We start from the raw sequence: 15,169 nt of genomic DNA, 5'->3' as shown, positions 1-15,169 counted from the left end.
CGAAACCAGGACAACCATCTATTCCAGAGGCATTTCCTAACAATAAAGCCTGAATCTTTGTGACAGCAGACACAGACAGAAAACAGTTCTTCCAAGAAGAAATCTCAGTGTATCTGGGAGGCCTTAGCCTCCACATGTTGCAGTGTCCTATTCTGAGACTCCTACGCCAAAGGACGAGTAAGGAAGACTAGTATGGGCATAGTTACCTACTATCACATCATTTTGTTATTTACCATTTTGTCTTGGACAGCCCATCAGAAAACAAACTGTGGAGAAACAATCAAGACGTACCCAAAACAATTCTAGGACATCCTGGGAAAGACCTTCAGCTTATATAAATCAGGCAGGCTCAAATGACTTGATTAGTAGTTAGTCCCAAGCATTTTATTAATGATATGGAGCCAAATTCTACTTTGACTTGCACTGCATTCAGGTCAATCTGATCTCATTGCCATAAATCAGAGGGAAATCCGGCTTACAGGTTCTTTAGTTACAGTATGTATAAAATGTACCACAGCTTTTTTTTAACAATATTTGCTTACTCTGGAGTAAATCTGTTCTTCCAATTTCCCTCGGATTAAAGCACTTTCCATTAGAATCTTCTTTTGTCTGAGAAAGGTAACCTTGGCTAGCTCTGCTTCCTTCTTTTGACAGTCAGGGCACACTGCAGATTCGTGGATTTGAGCTTCTGTCACCTGAAAGATGAGACTTCGATGCAATGAGCAATGTCTGTTCTAGCCAGATGGCCACTCCATTAAGAACAATCAATAAAAATACAGATATAGATACTGTCTAAAGACAAAAATTTGCTTTTGTAGGCAGTTGTAAATTATTTCATAATCTTTGTCACAGTATCATCTTGATGAGCCTGTCTGAATGTTTTCAGACTAAATATATTTGCTTTTCCCCAGGTATTACCCCTTCCAACACCGATAACTTAGTTTCATTAAAATTATCCAGTTGTATCTCAGAACCATAGCACTGATCTGTAATATACCATTTCTTCTTGCAATAGGCAAAGTCTCCCTGATGCTTGATGTTACATGGACATTACTGACTTCCTCCACAGAAGCTATAACGGTCAAAAAAAGAAAGTAGTCGTGTGATTGCCAAGCAACACATCGGTGACCAGCCAAAACCAACTGTGAGGATACAGTTATACTAGCAAAAAATTTGTTTTAATTAGTATAACTCATTTGACCCTGGGTGGATGCTCAGTACAAATTACAATTTTGCCAGTGTAAATCTATACATACTTTGCTAGTGTTAAATATGCTTAAAGCACCACCAGCCATTACTCTTGCTTAATGAGTACCTGATGTTCCAGGAAGCCAATCTGTGCATGCTAACCAGTCTTCCACAACAGCAAATACACTAATTCCTGAAGGCTCGATTAAGTTAACATGTTTTACTCCACGTTTAAACACTTGATCATCACAACTCAGTAACAGCAATTGTTAATCAGCAATAATTCCAGCATATATAACTGCTTGTCTGTAATGAGGCTATAGGAACAGCAATGTTCCTATGCCGACAGTACACATAAGGCCTTAAATACCAACCGTAGAGGTTATGATTATCTTCACAAATTTTAGGAGGTTATGATTATCTTTACAAACTCTAAGAGGTAAATAAACTTTGAAGCAATTAGTTCAAATATCTATATGCAGCTCTGAGTCAGAATACAAACAAAATTCTACTGTTTTCTTTGTAGGATAAACAGTACTACTTATTAATTCCTATATTAGCTTATCCACCATGAAATCTTAAGTGTATTCAATAGCATTACACAAATCCCAGTATTTGTGCATTTATGAAATATCAATAATTTTATCTAATTTAATTTACACAGATTCCATCTGGTCTACAAAAGCAGTGGAATCAATCCTAGAAAGTCATGTCTCAAGCCTGTCTGTCTTCTTCCTTGATTTCTTCTCCTCTGCATAAAAATGTTATTATGTGGAGGTAAAGACAGCAGCAAATAGACATAGCAGTCAAAGTTACTTTTCTTAGAAAATGTATTACCACACCGTAAGACAAATAAAGAGGCAGTAAAAATTCTACAAAATTTGGATGGTGGGTTGGTTAACATTAATACAATGAAAGAATGCAGATTGCTGAAATTTCAAAACAATTTAAACAAACAGGAAGCCTGAAATAATCATCACACCAGAACCGACTTCAAAAGTATTACTCCCTGCTCACCTGGCACAGGCTTTGCAGAGGAATATGTTATCACTTTTACTGAGATATATGGCAATAAATTAAAGTCAGCAAATGTGACAGAGATAAAACAAAATAAATGACTGTAATTACTATTCAAAGCTCATTTTTTGTTTTATCAGAAATACTTTCCCAGATGTAGACATTCTGTACTAATTTCAAAGTATAGACATTTGCCAAGGCCCAGATTTACAGGTAAAGGCATCTGTACGCAATGGCCACTACTCAAAGCCACATAACCACATATTCAAATCCATTTGCAAGCACAAAGCAAGAATGCAAGTATCATTGGCCAAAAAAAAAACCAGCCTCGAGACTCTTAGATGCAGAGCTGAAGGGAGGAACTGTTGTCACAATGCCTATGCTATGGCGGGGAAAAAAACACTGGGCTGGTGAAAAAGAAAAGCACTTTGAATTGTGTAAAGATGATACAGATGCTCCTTACTAAAGGAACTGATTCTATTGGACATGCTTTAATTCTTAATACTACCTAATGTCTAAGAAAGCTGGGTGCAGGGGGGAGGTTTCGCCTTTGGAATACTTTTAATACTGGAGTCACAAAGACTCCACAATCAAATAATATGCAGAATACTTCTATAAATAACAGGTGCAAATGTGACCAGAAAACAAGGCCTTTTTCTTCAGTTGATTCAGGGCTTATTGTGGGCTGCAATAACTGACCATCCCAGCCTCGCTCAGTCACAAAAATAATTATTTTATCACCAGACAATATTTTACAATGATTTGATTATTTACTAGCCACAGTTCTGCAGTAATGTCTAGCAAAAAGATGAGAAAGGTAAATCTTGAGATATAAAGCAAAAATCTCTTTCAGAGGCCTGAGCATGGCATCAGTAAGGTCTGCCTGATTTGATCCTTACATAATGGCTTTTTTTTCCAGTGGTTCTCCCAAAAGCGTAGGCAAAATCTGAATTTTTTTCTTCCTTGCAGTACCTGTTTAACAGTCTCTCTGACATTTTTCAGGCGGATTCTGTTCATTAGCTGATCAGGAACAATGCAGTTCAAGTCACTTGTCTCCAGTTTCTTTGCTGTGAATCCATGCTGCAGCTTTCTTGACTTGCCACCATTTGCCTGCTTCGAGATCAGCTGCTGACACATCTTGCTTATCTTAATGCTGCAAAAAGACCGGAGAGCATCCGGTTCTCCATCTAATAATTCAGTAATTTCTGTCAGGCATAAATCAACAAAACAAAAGTGTCAATTACTGTATCGGGGAAAGAGAAGAATTACTGGTCTTCTATCTGTGCGACCTCATATTATTTATTTAATAAAAAACTAAACCCAATGTCAAGCCTAGAGGCAATGACTGTAATAACAGCAGTGCAGAATTTAAATAAAAATCTGGATGATAACTGTAGGAACTTGCACACTAAATGTCTCTATGAATAGTCTCCAAAGAGGAGAGGGGATAAAAACCCTGAAGAAGTAGATTACTTAATGATACAGCACAAATATATTAGTAAAGCAAGTACTTGAATACTGTGACATTAAATAAACTGAGTTTCAATGACTGCCTAATACAGATTTAGCTTCTTCCTACCTGAAACCGCAACTTGCTAAAACAAAATGAATTAACATTTAACAAGAGCTACTCATCTAGTAACTCTAAGGAGCGATTCATAAGACACTGAAAAATTAGAGGCAGTGTCTATTGAAGCAACTCTGGAAAACAGCTCAAATATATTCTACAACCTATAGTTAGGCTTCTTTTTTTTTTTTTTTGAGGAAATGCAATTATTTAGAAAATACTTTCCTCCAAAGCTTCAGTGATGGTTTCCTAAATTCTTTATATGACCTTGTTTAAACAATACCTTTCATTCTTTCATCGTCTCTTATCCTTCCCAGTGGCATGCAATAATAAATAAAAACTGAGAGATTATACTTCAGATGAGCAGGTACGGACGGATTTACAACTTCATTCAATGCTTAGTGGGAGATTTTCCACAGGCTTAAACTCAGCCAATCTATACAGGCTAGCTAACATGAGTAATTGTGTTACATTTTCAGTATTTCATGAGCATCAGCATATAATGATGCTGTGTAGTACTACGTGGCCTTAAGAGATACCACTGTTTTCAACTATTTAAACAGGGGAGAGTACCTCTCTACCTTTATTACACAGATTTCACTTTTATGCAACTACTGAAGCCCAACTAAACACTTTAATGTGTGTAATTAAAGCAGCAATGAGGAGAAGACAAAACATTACAGTAAGCATTACTAGAAGTCTTGTGAATATAGCATATAGCTTTTGCATATAGCTAATGCTACACAGCGTTCCCTTCTCAGGGCTCTACTCTGACAGACAAAAAAAGTCAGACAACCAATAATGACTACTCAGGTAACATATGGTCAGTTTGTTTTAACTCAAAGTATTCAGTAACAAATTATACCGCCCATTTAACTGGAAAGTATGATTATACCATTTAAACGATCCCTCCATATTGTTCATTTCACTCATTTTCAGTGATTAAATTCAGCTTTACTTTTTCTAGACAGGCACTGCATATTTCAGGGTGCTTCTCTGACAACCAGTGCATTGGCATTCCAGTCCTGTGGGGTACCTTGGCGTAACTACAACACAAATCCTTAAAACACTGAACAATATGAATGTAAAACTTCGCCTAAATATGCTCTAATGAATTCAGTCTCAAGTACACAAGATACTCAGTTTCCTTGTAAAATTCCACAGCTGTATCTCTTCAGAAATGCAGTCGATTCGTATAAAGAATAAGTGGATCTATAGTTAAGACTAACCAAAGCAGGAATCAGTGAGCTTTGCTTTATGCACAACAAGGAAAAGATGTGATTTAAGTGCAACTACCACAGTTCAGAATCAATCATCGTAAAGCAATTCATTCCTCCTTAGAAGATGATGTATCAAGTTGACTAAAGACAAAGACATAGTGATACTTTATAGACAGATGAGTAAGAATTAACAATACTTTAAAATGTAATTTAACAAAAGATTTTTCTTGGGTCAGATCATAAACATTTGAGTGGAAACCACCATTTCAGTCATCAGGTCACTTTCCTTACAATTGCGATGTAGAATTCCTGTAAAACACTGTAAATCATGTGCCACTGCTGGGTTTAATTGCACTAATAAAATAGTGGCATATTCATTTATGCTGCACATAGAATGAATAAAAAGATGAAAAAGTTATTATTGTGGGGGAAAAAACCCTAGAACAAAGCATTTACACATACTAAGTTGAGTACTCAAAATGCATAAGTAAAACACATGGGGTCTGCTGAACATCTTGTGACACTTTAATACCAGCCTAATTAATTCATTTAAGTTTCTCCTGACATATAGGAACGCATTGTAATTAAGAATTGGTTTCTAATAGTGCATGAATTGTGTGCTGCCATACACCCATCCATTTGCTCATTTGCACCTACAGACATTAGAAGAAACACTAGCAAAGGGAACAGAAATTTTTAAACCTGACTGCACAACCAATTTCAAAAAGTTACTTGTTTAATTCATGTTTAACAGTAAATAAGCTCAGAAAGAATAAAAATTATCACGGATCAAGGACTATAATTATACTGAAACAAGAACAAAAAATGGTGAGAAAAGTCAGCACACAGCTAAATTCTGAAAAGTTAGTCTTTTAACTGCACAATGATTATTTACACTTTCAGATTTTCTTCCAGGTATACAAGGTTCACCTGTCCTTCAGCTGAAAGAAAAGATATGCATACCAGAGGACTTATGCACTTGCTTTGGTGGTTAGTTTTATTTCTCATGTCTTTCATGTATTCTCTCCTTCCCATCTTTGAACTAGACATGCTCGAATGCTCAATCTCCATTTGTGGTGGCAGATTTAAATGTCACTGCGTGTCTGTCTACAGAGAATCCCTGCCAGTGCCAATTACCGTTCAAGAAGTACATTTTGCTGATGCTTGGTTGCCCCGAATCTTGCATTCCCACACCTCTTCACTGGAGAGGAATAAGGGAGGAACAGGTGACAAGAAAAGCAAAACCAGACACCAGAACAGACATCAAGACAGAGCTATGTATCATACAGCAGTAAGGTCACAAAGCACAAAATATTTAGAAAGTAAAGCACAACAAACCGGACCAAGAAGCTGCTCTGATTACAGAAGCACTCAGTGTGTACCAACGGAGATAAGCTAATCTCCATGTCTACATTCTAAACCCTGCTGTGTGGTTTATAACTAAGTGACCTACATAGATCTTACTTTCTGTATGCCACTACATCTTTAAGTATGACATTTTAAATCTATGAGTGAAGGGAGAAAAATAAAGAAAATCTTTATGGAGTTTCCTTTTCCTTTCATGTCCAACTTTGATTTAATAGGAAAATAGGCAGGCATTTTTTTGTTATAATGTTCTCCTAATACTCTATTTTAAGAAGAAAAAATGTAAAATGGTTAAAGGAGAGAGAGATAATTGTGAAAGGCAATAACTGATAACTACTCTTCAGAAAGATTTTAACTCTGCAACTCAAGATAACATTTTCATAATTATCTAAATTGCATTTGTGCAATTGAGTGCAGCAGTTCAGATGATCATGCTGACAGCCTGATCAGCAAACAAAGTGTTTGAAAGATTTGTGCAGATAACACAGAACTGATACGAACAGCCTGAAATATCAGGCTATTTATTACAAATATGAGTTTAAAGCAAGTAAAGTTCGTCCAGCACAGTGAAGGATACCCACAGTTTCCACCAACATTGGTGAGATGAGACAACAGTAAGAACCTCACAGAATCCATGTCTTTCGGAAGAAACTCATTCTTTCCCAGTTCCATACAGGCGTTAATGAACTCGATGAACTTTCTTTACAAGCAGGCGTTTCCATTTAGATGTTGCTGGTTGGAATTTCCCCATCTAGCCTATGTTAATACTATTCTACTACAGAATCAGAAGAGAAGTCTGGAATCTCAGGGCCTAACTAGGTCTGCAGGAATCCCACAACCTGTGCATGTTATCAAGCAGTAAGCTTCGGTGCTGAAAAGCTCAGGAATAGGCAAGAGAGCCAGTATAGACTATTGGATACCTTCTCCCTTCTCCAAACAGAGCAGTAGGATGTTTTCTCAATTCTTATAAATAGACCACTACTATTTTTAATAATACTTTTAATAAACTACTACTACTACTATTTGGTAAGTCAATAATTAAATGCTTGGACATATGAAAATTTGTTCAAAGGTGAATATAAACTAGATCTACTCAGAAATACTCTGGACAAGCTGGAAAAAAATCTGATGCAGAAAAACAAACACTTACACTTCCCTCAATGCACACGTCTACGCACACATGCCAGCGCCTTTCACCTTAACAACACGAACTACAAGTATTTATTTGCCTCTATCTACACTGGCCTTTTTTACTTTTAGATTTCCCACCATTGACACCACTAACATAATTAATAATAATGGTTAAGTTGGTAATATTGACTGAACTGTGTTTCAGCCACAAAACTAACTGATGCTGCTCAAACATTTCTATGCCTCTAAATAACATACATTAACAACTAAAGCTCTCTCGCTTTTGCCAGCAATAGTGCAGTGGTAACACTGCAGAAAAATAATAAATGAGCAAAACATTTAATGTAGACACATTACAAACAAAGGTGAGAGCAAACTTCTGAATATAGTACAAGTCAGAGCATTAAAAAGCCCCACTTGAACTTTCAGATACATCTAAGTTGAAGAACTGCCGTTTCCTGTAGTATATTTTAAAGATGACTAATGGTCTTTGGAATAATCTATATGGAATTGGGGACATATAGTCATTTTGTGATGCATTTGTCTAATAACAGCTAGTTGCTACAACACTAGGGTAGAGGGCCAGAGAAGAAGACGACAGAAAGACAACTATGACAAAAATTTCTCACTTCTCTTGAGGCCAGCATCTAGGTTTTCCTTCTTTCAGTCCAGAAAGAAAACTATGAAAAATAAGAATCACATTCCAGGGCATTCCCATATGCAAACCAGGATTACACACACACACCCCCCATATTTAACCCTATCAGTAGTAAGATAATAAAAAGAATTTTTGTTTCATTACCTGAAGACAAATTCAAAAGTACCATGCATGCTCAGCACATGCATCATTCATTTTGCTGAATTTACTGAGGGGATTAACTGTGCAGCAATCTAGTTCTATGTGAGCTCATCTTCTATTATATTTTAAAAAAAACCTCCAAGTTGATAAAATAAGAGGCCTGGGGGCTCCCAAGTACTGAATTAATAAGTCAAAGAGAAGCAGGCATTTATAGATGTCGGTATACAAAGGTCGCTGTGCTTATTTTGCTTATATGTTAATATTTTGCAATAAAAAATGTAGTACATGGCTAAGTATGATTGATGCTGATGAATTTGGGGATAACTTGTCAATCACGTGACAGTGTACTCTTTGCATGAAAGAAGCATAAGCATGAACCTTATTTTGTGCTCTTCATATTGATAGTGGTTGGAAGCACTGTAACAACATACCTGAAAAGTGCTTAGCTGCTAAGATGTCAAGCAATAGACAGGCAGACAGAAGACAATGCATCACTTCATACATCAGTGCAAGCTAATGAAACAGAACTTGCTACTCAAGACTGAGTGACCACTCTGACTATCCTTGCCCATCAAAGTCCATAAACCAAAGGCAGAACGTTCGCTTGTGCAAACTACAAAAATCTGAAATTGATTAAGAGGATAAAATCTTCCCAAGTGTAACTTTCAGGGGAAAGCTCTGTAGAGGTGGAAAACTTCCTCAACCTTATACTGTTGTTTATCATTCATTCAATGAATCTGAACTCATCAGGCCCTTTTCAATTTCTCTATGAATCAAATGGTCACAAGATTCTGATGTATTTTAGGAAGACTATCTCAGAGGAGCTCGCCAGGAGAAGCCTCTCTACTACAGATGAGATAATCTACATTAACTGTCTTCTCACTTGACTACATGGCAGTCTTGGAAAACCAGTAATAGAAAGATAAATGCTGAAGATGAGTCAGGAACTCATAACATTGACTCACCACTGTTGTGAATGAGCTATACAATTAAAATAGCCTAAAAATGATCTTAGGTCATGTTTTCCTATGATATATGGATAGTTTGAGGATGCTTGTATGCAAATGCAATGCCATGAAGTACCTAGGCAGGAGGATCTCCCTGGTTAACCAGTCTTACAGGTGACTTGCAAACCTTCTGAGTTTGTTCACTTTTCACGTGCATACAGACTGAGGAAGATTCCCCTTCTGCTTCAATTATTTTTTGCTCAACTACAGCTTTCGTGCTCTTTTTTTAACTAAAAATAGTATCTCTGACCCACTTTTTAGAAAGACTTGAGCAGGACTTGCATCCCACCATCTGCTTTCACAGTTGCTTGCATAACCAGTACGTGCAAACAGCATCCTTCCTTCCCCCCTTCCCCTCTCCTCCTCCATACACTACATCATTGTGTTGGTTAAAGCTGCTCCATTGTTCTTGCCAAAACTGGTGCCCTGCTGCCTCCCTCAGCTTGGGAAAGGAACTAAAACATGGCAAACAAGTAATTCAGTAATTAACACAACTGATTAACAGGGAGAAAAACATTTCACACCATAAATTCTGAAGCGATGTTTACTTTGGAAGGAAAAAACCCACACTCCTAGTACCTGTTGAGCTGGAGAGAAAAAGAGAAAAACTAAACAGTCCAGTACAATTTTGAGGATTACAGTTAAATTTAAAATGTGGATACATTTTTTAATGTATTTATCCAGATCTTGTGACAATGCATCACCAGGATAACGCCACTATGTCAGCAGCATCAAAGCCATATGTGTTATGAGAGAGAAACTGCTTTCCGAGAAAGCATAAAAGAGCAACTTCGTACTTAATTACCTGGCTAATTAAGCTAGGCTAATTACCTGGCTTAACTTTAATGGCCTGTATATAAAATTCAAGTCTACTTAAAAGTTTACATCCCCTTTCAGAAGAAACAAGAATTATAACCTCTACTAAAGTTACTGAACTCACCAGCATGAGTTTTGATGACAGATTTGTCTTGCTTAATGCCAGCTTCTTTATTTTTTAGATCAATCCATTTTCCCATGACATCTCTTTCTAGAGCTGCAGAATCCACTACTTCAGGCTGCTCATCTACAATAAAAAACGGTAGCTTTGAACATGCATTGTAAAGAAAGCAGGACTGCAGAAAAACAAAGTGGGAGGCAAATAATCCTCCACTTGAATGTGGCAGTTTTCCCTCTTGAGAGAAAAGAAACGCCAAACCACAGGACTATACAGATGATATCAGTGATTTCAGGGTGAAATGCTGAGCAAGCTTCTGTCCCACAAAGTATCTCATATTGCTCATTTCTAATCACCCTACCGAAAGACAATATAGGATACACTGAGACTACTGCTTAGAGCTTGTTGACACATTCAATTTTATCTCTAATGCTAACTTAACCTTAATCTACCTCCTCCCTCATTCAGCCCCATTGCTTATTTTCAGCCCTGAATAGGCTCTTCATTTGTGACAGCACAAGTACTCTTGGGAGCTTAGGTGAACTGTCTCAAGGTATTGATCCAAGTGAAAAATAACGTGGGGCAGGAGAAATTAAAAAATCTGTATCAGCTCCCTGTTCCCCAGCACAACTCCAGTTCTGCAGAAACTGAAGAAACAGCAAAAATGTGAAAGCGAATAGCTAGGAAAAGACAAAAGACTTAAGATGTCTGAAAAGTCACTGGCACTGACAGCAAGATGCATACAGCGTGGTCCCCGTTCAAAACACTGAGCACACTCATGAAGCACCTGACTTCTCTACTCTGTTTTCAGGGTACTAATAGCAAATTCAGTGGGCTTACACAAGGAAATAATGTGTCCCTATGGGGACACCAGCATGGCAGATTTTCTATAGTTTTTATTATTTATATATGCTGTTCTTCGTAAGATATATACCACAGAAAGCAATCCATTTCCCAAAATATTTTTCTATGAATTATTCCTAGTTTCTCATTTAACTGGTAGTATTCAGAAGACTCCATAATTTTACGAAACATTAACCTTGTAACGATAAAGAGTGGTAACACTTATTAAACAAACCTCTATGCACACAGCAAGGATTCCTCTTAGCATGTACTCCTTGATGCCGGAAATAAGGATTTCAATGGTTAGACATGGAATAATTTAAAAAAACTTGTTATAGCTCCAGAAAAAAAAGGTTCATTAAAACCTATTATTTTTAAAAACCAAAAATTTTAAGCAAAACTGTTAGACATTGTTCAGTTATATAAATGTACCATGAACAAGACACCAAGGCAATGATCATCTCAGATTTCTAAAACGCTGATATCTAATGCTATCTTCTGTGCTACGATAAACAGGGTTTACATTCATGTATATATACCTGACAACAAATTTTGCCCTGCATTGTTGGGATTTCATGCCTAAGCAGTATTTAAAAAGGTTTCCTAATGATAACAGTGCTGGTTATTACTGCAGAGTGAAAAAAAAAAACCCCAACCCACAGTAAAATGTTGGATAGATGAGGGACAGAAGGAACATCTCTATGGACTTGTCTATAGTAGGAAAAGAAACAGCTTGCCAATTTTAAAGTATAGACAAGGTTAATTATATATTGGTATATGCCAGCTGATCAAGTTGAACTGAGTAGAATCAGATTACAAGAGTAACAGTTAATAGACATTAAACTATATCTTAAGCCTACACTACTTTTAAAAATACATTAAAAGTGTTGTAACTAATCTTTAAAGCTATAATGTTTCTACATGCTGACAAGCTCCCAAATTAAAAAGAGATTTTAAAAAAATATTCATCTCTTCAAGTACTCACAATACTTACCAGACCAAACTTGGAGAAAAGGAGAATGTACAAGAATGACAGAGAACCCCACAGAGACAGAAGAAAACCTAACAAGACATTAAGGCAGTTAACTTACGTACTGCTGCCTGCTTCTTTATCGCTCATCTAATGCAGCTTTAAGGTCCTACCTAGCCCTCTTAAGTATTTTCTACGCCCCTGGAAAGATTGTTTTACGGCCCAGCTACTCTTCATACATGGTAACTCAGTCAAGATATCTTGCAGAATTTTTTTTAACATGCCAACAGAATTTCAGCATCACAAGGAACGGTTTCCATGGCCAAATCATACCCTTCTGCATGTAGCTGTCAGCAAATCCTGAGAGTGCAGAACACAGATCTAGTCAGCATACTGAGGTTCTGTTGCTTAGCACAGCAAGAACACCGTATGCAATTTTTACATTTTTATTTTTGCTGATTCAAGTCTCCACTGCACTGATTTAAAGCTGTGAAAAACAGGTCTCAAGCACGGTAAGCTCTGCATACCTGCATGATTTTGGCCTGCCAACCATGACATGCTTTCCAATGTATCTGACATGGTAGAACACTCTAAATCCTCTGTGGAACGGTACGATTCGGATGGCTCGCTCTCTCACTGCCAGCTGGCTTCTTCCTCCTCACTGAAGGGCTCAAAGGTATCTCCTGAATAGTCCAAACCAGAGCTACTGTAACTCTGGCTCAATTCCATCCGTCACTTTTCATAGTTACCAGAGCTAGCTGCTGAGGTAGTCGCCATGGTGCAGCATTGCAAATAAAAACAAAAGCATATAACAGGTTCAATTATACAGGAAGAATGACTGGATTACTTATAGCAATGGGGGACATATGGAGAAATATTACAGCTCAGCTCACACCCAATTTAGCTACCACAATGGGTAGATGAAATACCTACTTAATCAGTGTCACTGGATCAAGGCAACACCCTTCAAAGCACTACTGCTGATCAAAGTAAGATCTGCTGGGTAAGCACACAATAACAATTATCACTGAACATTAGTAATGAATTCTGAGCAGCATTCCTTTCAAATTTATAGTGAATTACAGTAACACTTGGATAAAATCATTCATGAAAACAAAAAAATAATTTAAAAAATGGTATATTTTTGCCTTCAAATTATTAAGCCTCTCACCACTCAGAAATGCAAAACCTCCTTGTTCTGCTTAGATTTTGTCCAGAAAATTAAAAAGAAAACGTAACAAGCATCAGCCAGCTGATGTTCTCAAATGAGGAGTCACACTCGCAATGTGAAGAGAATTAAAGTTCTTCAGATTCAAGCTCCATGAACAAAACAGACCTCAGATAGTTACCTATCACGTAACAGATTTATTTTAAAGTTTTGTTCTTACTTATTTTACCATTTTTTTATTAGAATGATGCAATACCCCTTCTTCCTTTGAATTTAAGGACTTAAATAACTTTGTCCTGAATAATTTTGCTCCAATTCTTCCCTACTCTCATAAAGTAAGGACAGTAAACGTTTGGGCAACATCCCTCTGGAAAGACGCTTGCAGCAGTCACAGTCATGGCTCCTTCATCAGAAAGATGGGAACCCCAACGTGATAACAGTAGGTAGACAAAGGCACTTTCTGTCATGCCTGAAATTCAGGTATGCCACTGTACTTGGTGTTTGTTACTGGGGTTTAGGCAACTTCATTTTAAAGGTGCTGACTTTGGCCATTTCCCTACTGAATATGCTATGTGCCTGTTTTACGTGCCACATTACTGCCAAAGTCTTTCTGTGCACTGAGTAAAGACCCTGTGCCCCTAAAACAAATTCAGGACTTCTTTCCCAAGGCTAGACTTCCAAAACTAATCTGTAGTGCTAAATTTCCAGGTCCAAAGGTTTTCTTTTTGTTTTAAAATGGTCCCAAAGATTAAAGAATTGTTCTGATTTAAACTTTAAATATTAATAAACACTAAGTAATTCTTTTGTTCATTACACCACCACTGATTCAGGCTGGAGATTGGTTATTAAGATCAGGTCTGCTGGAGAAAAACAATAGGAAATGCAAACAGAGAGTCAATTAGTTCTCCAGCCCACAGCTGACCTAAGAAGTTGCAGCTGCACAAGCAGCACGTGGATGGTTAAGGAGTGAGAAGGTAGAATTTCAGCACATGACATGACTGGCTGAACTAGAAATGCTTCATAGTATCAGATATGACTGATATTAGCTAATTTTCACAGTGAAAAATAGGTATCTGCTACAAATAACTTAGAAGCCGTAAGTATACTTATAAGTAGCAAATAAAACATGCTTACAGACAACTTTAAAGTTGCATCTGTTATCACACAGCTTTTACTCCTCACAAGGCTGAGGCAATATCTATCTTAAGATTGGCAGAAAGCAAGCTTAGTGCTTCATTAAGGTGCTGAAAAAGTGCTTCATTTCTGCTGAAAAAGAGAAGCCACAGAACTGTTTGAATTGCTTTTCTAAGAATCATTTTGTCTTACAGACATGGTGACAAAACCTTCACTCACCACTGAGAAGAGGTTGCTGTGATATAATGTCACTGAAAATGGGAAGCACGTTAGAAGAAAACCTGAGGGAAAGAAGCTCCATCCTCTCAGTAGGCAAAAATATGATTGCAACACACCACACTCAAGAAAAACCTACATTTCCACCAAGTAACAGCCAATTAAAAAACTGTTCTGCATGCACTTTCTAGTTAAAACCCCAAAGCAACAGAGGTGGGGTGTTCTTTTCTTCGTGGTTTGTTGGTGGTTTGTTTTTTTTTTTAATTTCACAATCCTACATTTCCAGGCTGAAAACATGAATTTTTAAAAACTATTTAACATCTACTTTAACTGACGAATTCCCTTTCAGAAAACCCTAACGTGAACCAGGCGCCTAGGCTATTTTTTGCTACACGGCTGGCACCCACAGCAGGCCTCCCTGCGACCTCAGCAGCTCGACCCCAGGGACGACCCCCCCGGCACATGAACTCGCTCAGCCGTGACCGAGAGCCTGGCTCGCAAGGCAGGTCCCTTGTCACACAGGAGGGACGCAGATCCGTGCCTGGCCTCCCCCGGCTCCCTGCTCGCCCTGGAGTCCCGCTGACACCCGGCACCTTCCCCTCCAGGCGTC

General features: G+C 37.6%; 1 protein-coding gene across 1 annotated transcript; it reads right to left on the bottom strand.

Annotated features, from left to right (window-relative positions):
- Window positions 1-542: 542 nt before the first annotated feature.
- Window positions 543-12,818, bottom strand: LOC104074088 (chromosome unknown open reading frame, human C8orf48; the record flags this gene model as incomplete). Its single annotated transcript, XM_009574081.1, is given in 4 exon segments — window positions 543-695; window positions 3,178-3,473; window positions 10,235-10,357; window positions 12,569-12,818. Coding segments are annotated over 4 exon segments (822 nt in total), but the record flags the coding sequence as incomplete, so codon positions are not given.
- Window positions 12,819-15,169: the final 2,351 nt, after the last annotated feature.

The sequence above is a fragment of the Fulmarus glacialis genome, unplaced genomic scaffold (assembly GCF_000690835.1).
Source record: "Fulmarus glacialis isolate BGI_N327 unplaced genomic scaffold, ASM69083v1 scaffold45693, whole genome shotgun sequence".
NCBI lineage: Eukaryota > Metazoa > Chordata > Aves > Procellariiformes > Procellariidae > Fulmarus > Fulmarus glacialis.
The sequence above is the reverse complement of the archived record's forward strand: the minus strand, read 5'-3'. Positions and strand labels throughout refer to the sequence as shown.